The 17871-nt window shown below is 58.9% G+C and overlaps 1 protein-coding gene and 1 long non-coding RNA gene across 4 annotated transcripts; one reads left to right on the forward strand and one right to left on the reverse strand.

The window, feature by feature from the left end:
• Positions 1-1665: 1665 nt before the first annotated feature.
• On the forward strand, positions 1666-11163 carry STMN3 (stathmin 3). Its single transcript, XM_039236932.1, has 5 exons — positions 1666-1783; positions 7982-8077; positions 8343-8518; positions 9696-9887; positions 10779-11163. Exons 1-5 carry the CDS (start codon positions 1765-1767, stop codon positions 10836-10838), a joined length of 543 nt encoding a protein of 180 aa, XP_039092863.1. The 5' UTR covers positions 1666-1764; the 3' UTR covers positions 10839-11163.
• A 1484-nt stretch (positions 11164-12647) lies between these two features.
• LOC120234977 lies at positions 12648-17816 on the reverse strand. 3 transcript variants are annotated; one of them, XR_005529259.1, is made up of 3 exons: positions 15396-16294; positions 14454-14768; positions 12648-14051 (listed from the first exon to the last, which is right to left on the reverse strand). It is a non-coding gene; the product is annotated as an uncharacterized LOC120234977 (long non-coding RNA). The 3 variants fall into 3 exon arrangements; XR_005529258.1 differs by lacking the exon at positions 12648-14051 and adding an exon at positions 17599-17816 and having other exon boundaries at positions 14352-14768; positions 15396-15616; XR_005529257.1 differs by lacking the exon at positions 12648-14051 and having other exon boundaries at positions 14352-14768.
• Between the last annotated feature and the right edge of the window lie 55 nt (positions 17817-17871).

Here is a 17871-nt window from a genome sequence, read left to right on the forward strand (position 1 = left end):
TGTGCAGTGTTTGTCTCAGACTCTCAGCCGAGAGCTTGGAGAAGATGAGGAGGCCTGGCCACACACTTGCTGAGTGCTCACTGGAACAGATTTCACTACCACCCACGCCAGCACTGACATGTTTGTCTTCCTAATGGCCTCCGAGATAAGTTCTTTGATTATCCACGCTTCACAAAGAACAGGGTAGGTGGTTAGTAGATTACCCAAAGCCAGCAGCTAGCAAATCTCAGAGCCAGGAGTCCTGCTCTTCAGGCCCACCCCCACCCCCATCTCCTAAAAGCGGAGATGCTGGTGCTCCCAGAAGCCCAAGGAAGGTAGGGCAGGGCCCAGAGACTCAAGCCCCCTGGGCAGCACTGGAGCTGAGGACCCTGAGACCCTGAGCTGATACATGAGCTGCCTGGTCACACACCACACATGGGGACTGCCAGGCCTCCTACAAATTATAACTTATAAATGCCACGTACTGAACCTGACCATGAAAGATGAGAGGGAATGGACACCAAGGCTGAAGGGTGGCCATAGCCGGCCCCACGCAGCAGGCACAGAGGTCTTGATCAAGTCAACAAATTTGAGTTAAGAGCCTGCTCTTGCAGGTCAGACGCTATGTGGAACACAGGACAGATCTAACCAGCCACACACTCACTATGTATACATGCCGGGCCTGCTCCAGGCTGACTCTGACCCTTAGGTTTGTCCCTGCCTGTCCCCTTTCTGAGCCTGCCCCACCTCTGTGCAGGCTCCTGAGATCTCCCACAGTTTTCTTCCTGGCTCTAGGACTTAGCTGCTTGTGGAACAAGTACTTCTCTAGACCTCGGTGGCTCTGTCCCTAAAATGGGAATGACACACCATCTGTCTGACTTCCCAGCCCCCAAAGTGAGGCGAGATGGCCACTTCAGGAAAGGACCCACCATCTCTGCCAGGCTCTCCCTTTGGGTATCAACCAGAACACTAAGCCCGGAGAAGGAGAGGAGGCATGGCCCCCACATAATCACCAAGGGTGTATCTTCTTCTCCTCCATCATCTGGAGATTGCCATTATTGTTTTATATTACACTTGAGAAAAGGAGGCACAGGGAAGTCAGAAACTTGCCCCCAGACACCCAGCAAATGGGCGTCAGAGCTGGGGTTGAAACTCATCTTCTGTTCTAGGCCGGCAAAGCTCTTTTTCTAGGCCTCACCATCCCCATTTACCCTCTTTTCTGCCTCAGAATCAGCTAATCCTCTGGGATGCTCCTTGGAGGCCTTCTGGACCAATCCCCACCCCCACTGTGTATGACAAACTTCCCCCTCAGCACAGCCCTGGGCACACAGAAGGTACATCCTCGGCTCCCGTGAAGAGGGATCTGTCCCCTCCTGCCACGCCCATCTCCACCATCCCCCCCCCCAACCCTGCACAAAGCCAAGTTAGGCAGCAGTGGGTCCAAGAGGTAAGCAGTGGGAGGGTGGGGCTCTAGCCGCAATGCTCCACCCTGCATCCCAGGCAGGTCTCTCCCCTCCCTCCCTCCCCTCCCTTCACTCCTCTCTCTCCGACGGATGCAAGCCCCTGCCACAGCCAGCCAGGCGCTCCAGCTCGCTCCAGCTCGCTCTGTCTCCGTCCCTCTGTCTCTCCCCCTCTCTCCCTCCCTCGCGGCCTCCCTCCCTCCCTGCGCCCGCCTCCCGCCCTGCCTCGCTCTCTCCCCTCCCCAGCACTGCAGCATTCGCCGACCGCAGCTCCAGCCGCGCCCGCGCCTCCTCGGCCTCCGCAGCCTCCGCCGCCGCCAGCACCATGGCCAGCACCATGTCCGGTAGGGCCGGGGGCGCGGGCTTCCCGCGGGGGCGGCGGGTCGGAGCTGAGGCCATTGTCTGGCCTCGCCCCACGGAGGGGCTGGTTGTGGACTCTGTTTCCACATCTCAGACCCTGCGCTCTCCAAGAGCGCGGGGCGCGGCTGGGCCGAACCCCCAAAATATGGAGTTCAGGGTTGGGACGACCTGGTGCCCCAAGGGCAACAATTGCGGCTAACATGCGGCCAGTGTGGGCCGCTGGGCAGGGGCCGCGCCCAAGGGAGCACCCAGGGTGAGGGCGTCAGGTTCGGAGGTCCACTGCCCCTTCGTGTCCGCCATGCGAGGCGGGGTGGCTCCGGAGACCCAGATGCAGCCAGTGCCCCTGGGTGGGCGCTCGGGAGAGGTGCAGACAGCGTCCCCCAAGGCGCCCGGCTCCCTCAGCTCCTGGCCGGATCTCGCCTTCTCGAGGGTGGGGACTAGGAGGGTGGGACCGTTTGCGGAGCCCTAGCCCAGGGCTGGCAGGCCTGGGCCCTCCCTGCGCCAACGGAGCGCCCCGGGGGGCTGGAGGGACGCTGCGGAGGGACTGGGGAGGAGAACTCCAGCCGGAGCGACAGGGGAGCCGCCGCCCCCTCCCCTTGCTGCTGCGGGCTTGGGGACCGCTCTCTGCGACAAGGTGCCACCCGCTCCGGTCGAAAAAAAGCCACCGCCCTTTGCGCAGCAGGGTTTGCATGGGGGCGGGGCTGCTGCAGTTTCCAAGCCCTCCCAGCAAGGAGGGGTCTGCCCCTCCCTCCCCCACCGCCCCGCCTCCCAAGCTGCGGATCCACAGCCCCCGAAGGCTGCGACCCTCCGCCCGCCCCTCCTCCCTCGAGGCTTGCCAGGCGAGGAGCTCTGGCGGAGAGGTGGACAAATGGGCAGTTGCTGGACGCGGGAGAGACGCAGGTGACCCTGGACGTGAGGACGTGGGGCTTGCTTTCCCCAGGAAGGCTCTGCGCCCCAAAACCAGCTTTGCCTTTGCACTCCACATGGAAGGGACGGCAGGGCAGCCGGCCCCCCCACCTCCACCCCTTCCCCACTCTGTCGGGAAGCACACTCCCAACTCTCCCTTCCCTCCACTCCATCCTGGGGATGGGCATCCAACTAACCTTCTCTCCAGAGCGAACACAAGCTTTAGCAGAACCCCACCCACTCGCATGTGCCCAGCCCTGCCCAGCCTCTTAGGCCTCCTGGGCTCCAGGCCCCAGGTGACTTCTGCACCTGTCTAGGAGGGGAACACGTGTGTGACCGACCACATCCCTTCTGCACCTGGTCCATGATGGTCTTGTCCATTTGGACTTCATCTGCCCCCTGCCCTCTCTGGTTGACACCCTTAGAGATATTGGAATCAGCTTTGGGCAGAATGAGACCCACCCCCTCTAGGAACCGAGGGTGGTCTGTCCTTCTCATGGCCAGCATGTTACCCCAGTCCTACACTGAGGTGGGGCTTCAGGCCCTTGCTCAAGATCTGTGCCTGAGTGGGAGACAAAGAGCAACCACTGATGCTCTCAGCCTTTTCTCTCACTCACCCCCTTTAGTAAAAAAAAAAAAAAACCCTTTAATAAAAGCCCTCAGTAGACCTCATTCCTGCCATGCATCCGATAGATAAGCAGATAGATTAGGAGGTGACAGGAAATAGTTGAAACTGCAGCACTGATGGCTCTCAGAGCTGGGCACGGACACTCTGACCTCACAGCCCCCTGATACCAGCAATGCCTTCTCAGGGACCCTGCTGACCCATTGCTTGGCCCCAGGACTTTTCTGGGTGTCCCACTTACTACTGGTGTGAAAAGGGAAACCATAAGCACCATCAGTTTTGTCCAGCACAGCCACTGCCTCATAGATGGGCTGCGTGCCAGCTGGAGAATGTCCCCCAGCCTAAGTCACATGGGGCTGGGCCTTCCCTGCTTCATCATCGGTGCACAGCCCTGGACAGAGCACAGCCCACAGGTGTACCTGCCTGTGCTCACCTTCATAAAAGTTTGATAGGAGGGTGGCTTGGCCCAGAAGTGACTATGTGAGCATTCCAGTAATTGTGGCCAAAGTCAGTTTAAATGAATCCCAGCTATGGCTTCTCTGTTAAGAAACCTCTCTGATTGGAGCTGCCACTGATCTTCCAGGCCTTGGTGGCCCGTCTGCCCCAGCTCACTGGTGGGCTTCATTTTGTCTTGGTGACTATGGTGAAGAGTCATTGTCTGCTATGATCTTACAGTCACCACAAAATTGACCTCAGCTTTCTCTTCCACTGGGGACTGAAAAGTTGAGTGCCTGGTGATGGCCTATATGGTTGGGACTCACTTGGGGGAAAGGCGGCTGTCTCTTGATGTCCTTCCCAGATGCTCAGCTCTTTGCACACTTTTGTAGACTCTTGCTCGTATTTATCTTCTTATGCAACTCTGTTGAGCTGGGAGGTCTTGCACATGCCACCTAAACCCTCAGGGCTGCATGTGGATGGGGATGATAGTGACAGCACCTCCCCTGGGCTTGTTCTGAGAGAGAACAGATATTTCAGGAACAGTGCTCAGCGTGGCGCCTGACAGGAGGTGGGTGCCCAGTCCGTGCTGGGCAGTGTGACTGTTGCAGCCACATTTTGCAGTTTCCTGCCCAGAGAAAGGTGAATTCCACTGGCAGTTCCTGCCATGCTGGGCTCCCAGCACAGTGCATATGACCCTGACTAGTGAGAGGGGCAGCCTGGATGGCAGTGAGCTCCATCTGTGAAGAAGCAATTGGCAGCAGCCTCCAGGACCCTTCTAGGGGTGAGTAGGCATCTGTGGGCCCCCTGCCTTCCCAGTTCTGGATAGACACCATCCACCACCACCACCGTGAGGCTCCAAGCAGGAAAAGTACAGGCGGAGACTGGGACTCATGACCAGGCTCCCAGCCTGGCTTGCTGTGTGACTGTGGCTGGACCCCTTGCTTTCTCTGAGTCTGTCTCTCTCTCTCTCTCTTTTAATTTTTGATGTTTATTTATTATTGAGACAGAGTGAAACAGAGCAAGAATAGGAGAGGGGCAGAGAGAGGGAGACACAGAATCTGAAGCAGCTCCAGGCTCTGAGCTGTCAGCACAGAGCCCGATGCGGGGCTCGAACCCACGAACCGTGAGATCATGACCTGAGCTGAAGTCGGACGCTCAACTGACTGAGCCACCCAGGTGCCCCTCTTTTTATTCCCTCAGTAGAAATGAGCCTGACGAGGGTATCTGCCTGGGCTGGCTGGCCTGGAGCGTCAGTTGGGAGTATGGGTGTAATCCGTGCACCTTATGAGTGCTCTCATTATTGTTACCACACTACCATAGGCTGATGTGGTGCCTTCTAAGTCTTGCTCACCTGGGATCTGAGCATCCAAAAGGCCAATGTGCATTTTGCATATTTAACATTGAATACAATGAAGAGGAGAGGGGACATGAAGGCAATCCAGTTCACAGCAGACATTTGTTTTTAATGACTCCCTGAAGTCAGTGATGGGGAAGAGAAGGGTCCTGGTTAGAGGGAGAAAGGGCATGCCTCCAAGCTGCAGAGGGGTCTCCTAGTCTGAGCTCTGTGTATGGAGAGGTGTCTAGATGGGTCTGGCCCTCGACCTCTTCCCCCTGCAGTGAGACATGGCCTTGACGCCCCCTGGCTCTGAGGACACAGGTGACACTCCTGTGTTGTGAGCCTCTGGGTCCAGTCCTGCTCTTTGCCCCATGTGTGGGCTTCTCCTGGCTCACTCTCTGCAAATTTGCCAATTTCCTCATTTGCTGTCCAGTCCCCTCCAACTTGCAGCCAAACCACACAGCAACCCTCACTCCCAAAGCTCCCTTCTGGGGGGTGCCGTTTCCCACTTGGCTACTTAGGGAAGGAAGCTCCTCATGGGCCATCAGCCTAGTAGAAACCAACCCCAGGCATCTCCATGATCACCAGACACTGAGCTGCACCCCTATTTACAGCTGTAGGACACAGTCCCTCACTGTCCAGTTGGACACTGCTCCCCTGGGCTGAGCCGTGACCTCAGAGAGCTCTGACTTCAGTCTCCAGCCCCACCATCCCTCTCCACTCTATCCTAACAATGCAGTGCTCACACCTGCCAAACCTCGCATCCTGCTGCCTGAACAGCTGCCAGCCTCCCTTCATGCTGAGGTGACACTTACTTGGAAGAGAGCCCCCCTGCCGTTTGTCCGTGAAACTGTTCTTCCTCTGTAATAAATATGCAGCTCCTCCTGGGAAAACTTCAGGCTCCAGGCAGAGAGGAGCTTGAGCAGCTGTGAGGCCCCAAGCTCCTGGCCCGTATGGTAAACCATTTTGGAGGTCTTCACATGTGGCACAGGACTACCTGGAAGGTGGGGGGGGTAGTGTCTCTTGCCAGGGAGGCAGGTGGTGGCAGGGGGAGACTGAGCCCCTTCCTTCCTGGCCTCTTCCAGGACCCAAGCATGCCCCCGTGACCCAGATGCCCTCTTGCTTCCCTCCTGACCTTCCCTCTGAGCAGAGGGCTGGTGATCTCTGCAGTCTTTCCAAATGGCCAAATGCCTCCTGGTGTGCTGCTTACAAAGACCTGCTTTGCCTGGTCTCACGCTAACTCCCCAGCACGTGTAGTGTGATGTGCCGTCTGCCTCCCTTTTAAAATTAACTTTTCATAGCACAAGTAATGCACGAATAGATTCTGCCTGTGAAAAAATAAAATTGACAACCCGGGCCAAAATTCCCTGGAAGCCTGTCCCCATCTGGCCCACTCTTACCAAGAAGTCTTTGCCCTGCTTCCCCTCCAAGCTTCTTAAAGGCTCTCTCTGTTGCCAGCCCAGGATTCCTTTGTGCTCCCTTTAAGGTCTCCTGGGCTCTCTCCAGAAGAGGCTGGATTATCAGGACACTTAGAGCGAATAACACCATTCTCTGTACTGGTTGTGGGAAAACCCTGCTCACTGTGAGCTAATCCCTCAGACAAGGGTCTGATGATTTCTGTCCTGTGTCCTGTTTCAACACCAGCACTTCCCCCAATTTTACATTAACTCAACTTAAAGACATTGTCTCATGCAAAATTTGATCAGGAAGTGTCATGCCCATCTCAACGACCTGTCCAAATTCGTGTGTGCCCTTGAGAAGAGCACTGCAGGTAGGTTTTCCTTCACAGAGGCCACATTCCCTGTCTGGACACCTGTCCCGCTTCCCCAGCCAGGGAGGTGGGGGCATGGGTCTCTAAGCCTCCTGGTCCCTGTGACAGGCTGGAGTGGTGGAAGGAACACAGACCACCTGACTGTGCTTGAGGAGCTGGCACAGTCACCCTCACCCCTTGGGCCCAGTAACATCTCGGTTGAGCAGGGTGACAGTCTTGGGCTTGAATATAGTTAAACATTAGTGAGACGCTGCACCGACACGTCTACTTTGGGGCCTGGCTTGTCGTGAATGGACCACAACCAGCCCAGTCATGTCCACTCTGACAGTGGGCTCCTCCCTGCCTTCCGACAGAGCTCAGGGCCTCCTCTTCTGGTTGGGCACTGGGGATGCCGGCTGTGGGCACTGGCGCCGCAAAGCCAGAGGGCAGCTGTTGGTGCTGAACGGACAGCGCCCTGCCCTCTGGCCCCAGAGCAGGAAGCGCCTACGCCCGCCCGACGAGAGAGCCAGGCTGGCTGCAGTGGGCCGTCAGGGTGAACGGGGGGGGGGGGGGGGGGGCACAGGTGGAAGTCTGAGGGCTTCACCCAAGTGGGCAGCCCGAGAAAGTGCTTCCTGCAGCCGCTCCACACCTGATGCGGTGGTTGATACCCATGAGAGGGAAAGGGGAGGAAGGAAGGGGAGAGAAGTACAAGGAAGGCCAGGGAGGGTGAATTGGGAAAATACAGTGACAAAGAGTCACGGAGACGTGGAAAGGTACAGGAGAGAGTAACAGAAAGAGAGTGAGGAAGACGGAAAGGTGAACAGAGACAAACAGAAATGCCGAGAGAGAGAGAAAAGGAGAAGGGAGGGAGCTCGGAGAGCCTGGATCAGGGAGAACAATGCAGGACACAGGGAGGGGTACCCAGGGAAAGACAACATTGACCTCTGGGAAGGGTGTGGGGGAGGGAAGAAGAGAGGACAGATGTAGAAAGGCAAGGGAACAGAAAAGAGAGCGAGATAAATAGACTTCCAGAGAGACACAACGTGGGGAGGCTGCTGGGGAGCAGAAGATGGGAGCACTGGGAGGGGAGGTCATGGCGGCCTCTCATGCTGGCCTCACGCCCACAGCCTACAAGGAGAAGATGAAGGAGCTGTCAGTGCTGTCGCTCATCTGCTCCTGTTTCTACTCACAGCCACACCCCAACACCATCTACCAGTACGGGGGTGAGTGTCCCAGGGCCACTGACAGGTCCAGCTCGGCCAGTGCCTGCCTCCTCCTTACCTTGTTCCCTGCTCCCATGGCCTCTCCAACATCCCCCCACACACACACACACTCACACCCAGCTGGCTTCTGGACAGGGAGCCTCTGGTGGGGGGGTGGTCCTGGGGGCTCAGGCCTGGGAGTCCCGCATGAACAGCCGTGCTCCCTCCCTCAGCCCTTGATTTGGATGTGTGCTCAGCATTCTGAAGTCTCCATCTGGCCTTGCAGACATGGAGGTGAAGCAGCTGGACAAGAGGGCCTCTGGCCAGAGCTTCGAGGTCATCCTCAAATCCCCTTCTGACCTGTCCCCTGAGAGCCCAGTGCTCTCTTCTCCCCCCAAGAGGAAGGACACCTCCCTGGAGGGGCTGCAGAAGCGGCTGGAGGCAGCTGAGGAGCGGAGGAAGGTGAGGAGCCCACATCTACCTCTAGATCCTGATGCAGGTGACCAGCAGGCCTGCCTGGGCACAGACAGGGGCCCCAAGGCACAGGGTACTCCAAGCTGCTGCTTGGCTGCTGGCTTGGGGTGGAGGGGTCTCGTGGTTCCCTGGATCGCCTCTTGGGAGATCAGAATGGGACAGGAAGGATAAGGGATCCCCAATGCTGGCCAGCTAGAGAGGGACGGGAAGCAGACACTGTTGGAGGGGATGTCCTTGGCCGTGACGAGGAGTCCTAGGACAGGAGGCTGGGCTAGCACCCTTCTCCAGGGCAGAGAAGTGAGAACAAAGGGCCATGTGTTAGGGGCTGCAAGCCCAGACCTGCTCGGACCTCAGGGGTCCCCAGGCTCCCTCCCTGCCCCTTCCCCTCACATCAGCCCCATGGAGACTGAAACACACACGAGTACCGTCAGGAGTGCAGTGCTGAGGGCTGCCCCTTGGGCAGGGCTAATGGCTCCGGATACCCTGTAGCATGTCCCAGTAGAACCTGGCGACCCAGGCCTCCTAGGGTTAGCCCGCAGTGACTGGCACGTGGGCAGGCCCAGCAGCCTTTGAAGGAGCTGCGAGTGATCTTCCTCATCCTCGGGTCTCTGGCCCTCACCAGGCAGCCCCTCCCCCAAGGGGGGGACAGACCTTGCAGAGCCGGCAGTCCCGGGCTTCTCGCCCCAACCAGTCCCTTCTCCCCGTCTCGGGGGGCCCGTCCACAGCTCCCCGCACCTTAGGGAATTCAGAACCTGGTGCAGATCACGCACCTATTTTGAAAAGGAGACGGTGAAGGCTCAGTGACGGCCCCCAAGTTGAACTCGCTCGGCTCCTCCATTCCCTGAGGGCACCACCACCGCCCTGCTGGGTGGGCTCACTCGGCCTGGAGGGAGGGGCATCTCTGAGACAAGTCCGTGCAGAAAGGGTCAGCAGCTTCCGGGCTGCCTGGGGCTGAGGCTTCCGCTGGCACGTGGGCCTTGCGGTGCTAAAGCCCAGGAAGTCCCAGGCAAACCGGGCCCCGGCGGACACCCTCGCCGACCGCAGGCTGTGGGGGCCCTGGGCCGGGGCGGGGGCGGGGGGGTGGGGGGGGCCGGGGCGGGGGCGGGGGGGAGGGGGGGGCCGGGCCGCCGCCCACGCGTGCGCCCCCGCCCGCCCGCCCGCGCAGACGCAGGAGGCGCAGGTGCTAAAGCAGCTGGCCGAGCGGCGCGAGCACGAGCGCGAGGTGCTGCACAAGGCGCTGGAGGAGAACAACAACTTCAGCCGCCTGGCGGAGGAGAAGCTCAACTACAAGATGGAGCTCAGCAAGGAGATCCGCGAGGCGCACCTGGCGGCGCTGCGCGAGCGGCTGCGCGAGAAGGTGCGCGCCGGGGCGGGGCTCGCGCGGGGAGGGGGTCCGCGACCAGGAGGGGGCGTGGCAACGCGGGGCGGGGCGTGGCCCACGGAGGGGGCGAGGCCCACGGAGGGGGCGGGGCCCACGGAGGGGGCGGGGCCCACGGAGGGGGCGGGGCCCACGGAGGGGGCGGGGCCCACGGAGGGGGCGGGGCCCACGGAGGGGGCGGGGTGGATCCCGGGCCGCAGAAGGCGAGCTCTGCCTGCGTTTATTGGGCGCCTCTCACAGTGCCAGAGCCAAGGCCCATGGTCCATTCCCGAGGGGACAGGGCCAATAACCGCAGTAATAGACGGGTGGTCATTTTTTTGCAAGTGCACGGAAGGACGTGTATGCCGGATTTGAGCCAGAAGAGGGGAGGAGCCGTTTTAGGCTGGGGGCCGGGGAAGCCCCGGTGAGCCCCTTGCTCTGGTTGGCACCTGCCCGCTGCACCACCAGCGCTCTGGCACCCGGCTGCTCCCTGTCCTGCTTGGAGACAGCCCAGAGTGAGGCGAGGCCCTCCCCTGGCCAGAACCCCCGGGAGTGGCCTCTGCCTCATACCACAGGGTGGGGACCAAGTTGGTGCCGGGGGAGCCCCCAAACCCAAGGAAGCTACCTGAGTTCCAACTCCCCCTCTCTGGTTTGGGCGCAACCCCTGTCGCACCAAGGGCCAGCCCCCACACTCCGCCACACTTTCAGAGGATGACAGGCACCTCCACTGCTCTGTTGTTCTTCAGTCCTGGTTGCTAAGGTGCCCTCGTTGGTCGCTCCTCCCGCACCTGGGAGGGTCCCTGAAACCCGGGGGTGAAAGAGGGGCAGCCCCCGTCCCCCTGCCAAGCCACCATGGCACAGGGCGCCGCCCACCTCCACCTGTCCTCACAGGAGCTGCACGCGGCCGAAGTGCGCAGGAACAAGGAGCAGCGAGAGGAGATGTCCGGCTGAGGGGCTGCGGGTCAGAGGCGCCTGGACCCTGAGAGGAGGCGTCAGCACATGCGGGTTCTGGTTTCGTCTTGTTCCACTTTGTCTAGATGCAACTTTGGTTCCTGCCCCTCCCGACCCTGCACTCCTCGCTCATGCTTCTCCTTCTGCTCTGAGCTGTCCAGTCCTTGCGGCCTGTCGCTCTCCACAGGTGCTCCCTCAAGGAGTCACCAGGAGGTGGCACACAGTCCCTCAGTTCAGACACCAGGCCAGGCAGTGGCTGGGTCCCCTCTTGGTGGCCCTCTCAGCAAATGTGGTGGCAGCCTCAATAAATCCAGTGGTGGTAGCAGGAACGTGTAGGTCCTTATGCCGGTCGTCCTGTGAGCACCTTGTCACTTGGGGCCCGTCCACAGAGCCAGCTCCCTGCCGACAGGCAAAGGTGACACCACCTGTGTGTTCATGGGTGGGAGAGGGGCTGAGCAAGTAGAGGGTGGGGGAGGAATGAAGGACCTCGGGGCAGAGTGTGGCCGGGGCATCCTGTCACTGCGACGGCCGGGGGACTGTTTTGTAAGTGGTGGGTACGGACTGCAGCCTTTTACTGCGGTCGCAGAGGGGTCCTCCGAGACCACCTGGTCTGCAGGGGACGATCTGAGCTGGCCTGGGAGGCCGCAGCCATTGCCTGTGGCTGAAGTGGCGGTGAGGCAGGATACGGCCTGGCCTGAGTCTCTGGGGAGTGGGCCTTCTCCACCAGGGACCGAAGAGCAAGCTGCCATGGTCTAGAGGGTTGTGGGTGCCCCTTGCTGACCCCTCCTCCCAGGAACGCCCGCCTCCCAGAGCTTCTGGCCTAGTACTCGTGTGGGGGCGCCCTCCTCCATCATCACTGCGCTTCTCCCCTTGGGCTTTACAGACCCTCGGGGCACCCTGTCCTCGGAGCTCTGTGAGTCTTGGCCCCTTCCCGTGCCCTCACTCTGGCAGAAAGATGCTCCCATGATGCTCTGGGCCGTGGGCCTTCCAGGCTCACCTCTGCACAGGTGTGGCCAAGCGTGAGTGGGTGGTGGCCACAGGCGGCCCTCAGGGAAGAAACAGCAAGGGGAGTAGGGGCCCAGCTGCCTGCAGATTCAGATGTTGAGGGACGGGCTTCCCAAACCACCTTCCTGCCTCACCCATCCTTGACATTCGTGACCCGTGGCCCCCTCTGGGCAGCCTGCAAGTTGGAGACCCGGCCCTAGGTCTCTCCTGCCAACACCTTCCTGGACTGGGTTCCTTCCCCTCCCCCTCCCTCGGCCTGGGGGGGGCGCGTCTCCAGACCCCCGGCTTCACCTGCTGGACACGGGCGGCGTCCGGCCCTTGTGTCACCGCAGCCACAGCAGCCCCATCCCCCACCTGAGCACCAAAGGCAGGTGCGTGCTGGCCGTCCTCTGGAAAGCATGAGGCGACAGCCTGCGGGTGCTTGCAGGACCCAGAGCACCTCAGAAACCAGGTGGGTTCGGCGCCCCGTGCCCCTGGCCTCCGTCCCACAGAAACCTGCAGGGGCGGCGCTGGCCGTCTCCCAGGACCCAGCCAGAGCGCACAGACGGACGCCGATTCCCTGCGACAGGCTTATGGGGAAGTCGGGACCCCCGCCCACACGGCCTCCGAGGGAGTGACAGGCTAGGATTGGAACCCACACGTGGAACCCAAGAGAGGGAAGTGGAAGGAGAACGGAAGCCTGGGTCTCTGAGCAGCGGCAGCTCTCACAGCGGAAGCCTAGTGTCATTGTGCCCACGTCATCCACGTAGCGAAAGTGAACTTTAAATTAAACCGAATGAATAATTAAAGGAAAAACAACTTGCATGTTTAAGAAGTGGTTGAAGCGTCCCCTGTGCATCCTGCACAGGGCTGCAGGGTCACTCCTCGTGAGTGTGTGAGTGCTTACCCCAGAGCCCCTTATCAAGCTTGTTTTAATCACCATGACGGACAGTTCCAATGACCATGGAGGCTTTAAGAAGTAAGCGTGGAAATGACACACAAGGCCATTTTCCTCCCTGGAGCCCCAGGAGACAGTGGGAGTGTGAGGGAGGAGGCGGGAGCTGCTGCTACGGGGGACACGTGGGGGCCCGAGGCTTGTCTTTCTCACTGTAGCGTCCTGTGGGTCTTGCTCAGATGTGGGTGGGTCTAGCCTCCCAGGGACGGACCCCACAGCTCTGTGGACCCCACTGGGCAGCTGTTGCTCACAGACAGAAAACGGGTTCCCTGAGCGGCAAAAAGAGAATGAGCAGACATCTGGACTCAGCACTGGTGACCTGCCTGTCCCATGAGACCCAAGTAGCCACTTGGGGTGCCCAGCAGGGACCCCGCTGCTAGGGAGGAGGCATGTTTGGTAGGTGTCCACGCAGCCTCTGCTCAGGCCCGCACATGAGCCTCAGGTCCAGGCTCCCCAGGGTCCAGAGAGACCCCCTCACTGCCCGCCACACTCCCGGCCCTCTCTGGGGGCAGTCTGAGCTACTTCCCCAGGCTGACACAGTGAGAACCATATCCTCGCCCTCCCTTGCCCAGGAAGAGGTGGGAAAAGTCAGAATCTGGGACACACAGCTGCACAAGAGACAGAGCCATCAGAAGCCTGGGGACAATGGGAGGGAAAGGGAGCGAGTTGAAAATATTTTATGAGGCGTGCGTTCTGCATGCCTGGGTTCTGTTACACAGACGCATGTGTGCCACAGAGCCTGGGATTCCCAGAGGATCAGGCTGGTCACAGACTAGGGCTTCTCAATTTTTAGGGGGCCCTAATCAGGCATCGAGGGGCAGACGGCATCTGCCACAGTTGGCACATGGAAGGATCCTTCACAGGCGGGCCACGCTTCCCTAACCAAGAAAAGGCAAGGCAGGAGTCCTTCTGGGAAGCCCGTCCTGTATTAGTTACCTGCCGCTGTGAAACGAGTTACCCCAAGCAGACAACACCCTTCATCTAACAGCGTCCGTAAGTCAGGGCCCCAGGAGCCGGGCCGTCTGCTCAGCGTCTCTACCGAGGCCCTGGCCACCTGCTGGCCGGACGGGGCTGGAGGCTCCCCGGGTTGCCCCGCTCGCAGGCAGCCTCAGGTCGTCGCCCCGTGGACCCTCCTCAGGGCTGGTCCTCCCGGGGCGAGCTGTCCGAGGGGACACAGGGCAGCTGCGTGAGCCGATCTCGGGCGGAGCACACGCCTGTCCTGTCGGCAGCGCGTCACCACGGAGAGCCTGCACTGGGGAGGACTCAGGTTCCACCTATGGAGAGGAAGGATGTCAAAGGATCTATGGGCATATTTAAATCCCATTTAGGCATTCTGCCTTAGTGACCCCGTGTTGTGGACAAGCTGGTATTCACTCAGTGTCTGGGGCTGCAGCAGGCCCCCACCCCAAAATACGGCGTCTAGCAAAACAGGCCAGATGGCAGCCCAGAAAGATGACTGTCCCAGGCAGGGCCTCCCTGCAGCTTCTCACACACCCCATCAGGTGAGCTCAGCCGTGGCTACACGCAGGTGGAGGCAGAAGAAGCGAGCACCGACCACACCACGGCAGTCTCTCTTCGCTGAACAAGTTTTGCGATTCAACACTGATTATTAGTTTTCTAGGTCTGCTGTGATAGGTACTACAAACTGGGGCTGAGAACATCAGAAATGTATTCACCCACAGTTCTGGGGCCAGAAGCCAAAAATCAAGGCGTCACAAGGCTGTGCTTCCTCTGAAACCCGGGCCGGAGCGTCCTCCTGGGCTCGCCTAGCTCCGGATGTTGGAAAAACAGCCTTTCAGTCCCAAGAATGGGCTTCCGGGAGCGCCGGGGGGAATCAGCCGGTTAAGCGGCCCACTTTGGCTCTAGTCATGATCTCCCAGGTCCTGAGTTCGAGCCCCGTGGCAGGCTGTGTGCCGACAGCTCAGAGCGTCGCGCCTGCTTTGGATTCTGTGTCTCCCGCTCTGTCCTCCTCCTGCTCGGGCTCTGTCTCCCTAAAATGAATAAACATTAACAAAAAAGTTTCAAATTACAAGATAAACCCCTTTATTTTTTGAAATTCCCTAAGATATTATGGAAAATGACAAAATAATGGAAAACTAAAGTGAAATAAAACCATAAAAGACATAAAATAAAAGCAAAGTGGAAAAACAACAAAAAAAAAGACAAGGGCTCTAGGGTTTTAACTGGACCCTGGAAAATTACATTTGATTTTAGTGACCTGGTGAAAACATAGTGATATTGTGGCAAAATATCTAACAAAAATGTTTGCTTAAAAAAAAACATGGGTGGCTCAGTTGGTTAAGCATCAGACTCTTCATTTCAGCTCAGGTCATGATCTCAGCGTTCGTTAGATCAAGCCCAGAGTTGGACTCTGTGCTGACAGCGTGGAGCCTGCTTGGGATTCTCTCTCCCCCTCTCTCTGCTCCCCCCTGTGCATGTTTGTGCACTAATAAAAATGTAAACAACAACAAATGAGTGATATTTTCCTAGGGAAAAAAATTAGTGAGAATGAAGCCTATGAAAAAAATCTGGCCTCAGACCCACGGTTGAAGGAAAGTGTGTATTAATAGCCTGTTCTTTAATATTAAACCAAAGCTTGACATGGGGCAGTTTCTTACAAGTTGGGGGCAATGTGAACTTCTCACACTCTTCTGTCATCCTCTGCTCTGTCTGGAGCTTGTGTGCGCCTCGTCCCCACATGTGGTTCTGAAGCTCCCAGCGCTGAGCCGCCTTGGCCGACGCTCTTGCAGAGTGCTGGAGGGGAGGGCCAACTCCTGGCAGAACAGGTGCCTGCGTCTGTCTTGCTTCCTGTCTGGTGGGGAGCCGAATGAAGCAGAGCCTGAGGAGAGGGTGGGGTATGGTGACCCCACAGTATCCTTGGGCCTGGATGACACCCATGGTCTCATGGCCTCCATGGGGTCCAGGCATCGTCAGAAAGTCTGAGGTCAATGACTTGCAAGACACTGTGATCTCCCTTCCTTAGCAACAAACCAAGGGCAAAGCCTCCCGTCCCTTGGGAGCCTGTGGTGGCCTGGGAATCTCACATGGGTGTTCTTGGGGAGAAGTCACCCCCAACCCAAAGTATAAACTGATTTATCCTGTCAGCCAAGCAGAGCCCAGTGCTGCGACTTTGTTCTTTGGGAGACGAAAAGGTGAGCACAGGTTCCAATGCTGAGCCTGAGGGCCTATGGCACGCAAAGTGGAGGTCATGCAGCAGCCCAAACACAGAGAGCAGAGGCCAGGGATGCTGGGTGCCCAGACTCGGGCTGCTGGCCACTGTGGCAGGCACCCTGTCACGTGCACGCTCTCTCAGGCGCCACACGTGCACAGTATGTCTCCAGCGCCCTTCTGAGCAGTCTCCCTTTGACTTTATTTCACGAATGTGAGGACAGAGAAGCTCAGATAAATGACAAACACAGACACGGTTCGTGCACACTCATCCTCATATCTATCAGATAATAAAACAGCACCACTGGCACAAGCTCAATAGCATAATCTTTGAAAACTTTTTAAAAAAATGTTTCTTTATTCTTGAGAGAGCGCGCACTCAGGAGCAGGGGAGGTGGAGGGGCAGAGAGAGAGGGAGACACAGATTCTGAAGCGGACTCCAGATTCTGAGCTGTCAGCACAGAGCCCTACCCAGGGCTCGAACTCGCGATCCACAAGATCATGACCTGAGCCGAAGTAGGACACTCAACCATCTGAGCCACCCAGGTCCCCCTCAATAGTATCATCTTAAAAACTAACGTTTTCCCCCATCACTGGTTTAAGTACGCTCTAAATGACTGAAAACAGAATGAAACTGTCACTCTCATTATAACATCACTGAAATGAAGTTTGCTTGAAAACCTCCAGGTTGGAAAATGGTGTTCAGCAATCTTTCTGCTGAAGTCTGAGCACGAGTGAGTTCACGCTTGGTCCCGAACCAGGCATTTGTTTCCTGCCTCCCCTGTGCCCTCCCTGGGAGCAGCAGGGGGTGGGGGTGGGGGCCTGTACTTCTCCGGCAGCTGCTAGCATTGAGAGAAATCACACCCACGTCAGGAGAGCTCAGACTGCTCGCCCTGTTCCCCGAGTGGGCGGCCGAAGACACCCTCTGGGTGCTGCCCCCTCGACTGCCCGGTGCAGGTAGGGAGACCCACAGCAGGCCGACCAAGGAATACGCCGGCCACCACACCCCTGCAGAGTCCTCGCGTTCTCGGGCCCAGAGCGTGAAGCCGCACAACCGCCCCGGCTGTGGACACGGCCGATGGAGCTCGATGACCACCGCCCTGGGGCTCCCACTGCACCTTTTCAATCAGACAGCAAGGATGCTTGTGCCTGCTCCCAAATCGAGGGTATTCCATAAAAACTGAGTAATGTTTCTTAGCTTACGTTCTGTAAAAACGCAAGGGCTTCGCCTGTAACTAAAAGTAATTAGAGTGAGCGAGAGCAATTCTCAGCGCTCCCCAACCCCACATCTGGCTGTCTCTCACGGCTCCGTGAAAGCTGAGGACCCGAATTTTAATTAACTTAAATGTAAATGAGCGCACATCCAGCGGATACAGCACAGGACAGTGCGGCTGGGGTGAGCACTGCAGGACGCAGCGCGCATTCAGAAAGATCGCTGACAGCCCCTTTGAAGGCTTGCTACCGGAAACCGGCTAATTGCAGGATTCGGCCTGGCCGAGCGGGAAGCCGCAGACGCGAGCTGCGCCTCTGGAGCCCGCCTCCGGGCCGACGCGCCTCCACGCGCTCCAAACGACGAGACCTAGATCCGGTTCCTGCCGCGGTTCAGGCGCACCCTCCCCGCCCCCATCCGCCCCCGCCCTCCATAAAGTCTACCTCCAGAGGTCTTTCCGCCCGGGGGTTCCGGGCGCACAGCTGTGTGGGCGGACCCCCCGCAGGTGCGCCGGTGGGCGGGGCCCGACGAAGGTGCCTCCGCATCCGCCCCGGGTCCCGCCTCTGCCAACCTCCGCCCCACCCGGCGCACGCGCGGTGGGACCCGCCGGGCCTTATTTCTCGGCGCCGCACGCCTTCCCGCCGAGCGCCAAATAAGTCTCCGGCCCACCCCTGCCCTGCGTGCGCGGTCCCGCCGCCTGCGTCACTAGGAAGCGC

This window comes from Hyaena hyaena, unplaced genomic scaffold (genome assembly GCF_003009895.1).
Source record: "Hyaena hyaena isolate Hyena2069 unplaced genomic scaffold, ASM300989v1 scaffold_118, whole genome shotgun sequence".
Lineage (NCBI taxonomy): Eukaryota > Metazoa > Chordata > Mammalia > Carnivora > Hyaenidae > Hyaena > Hyaena hyaena.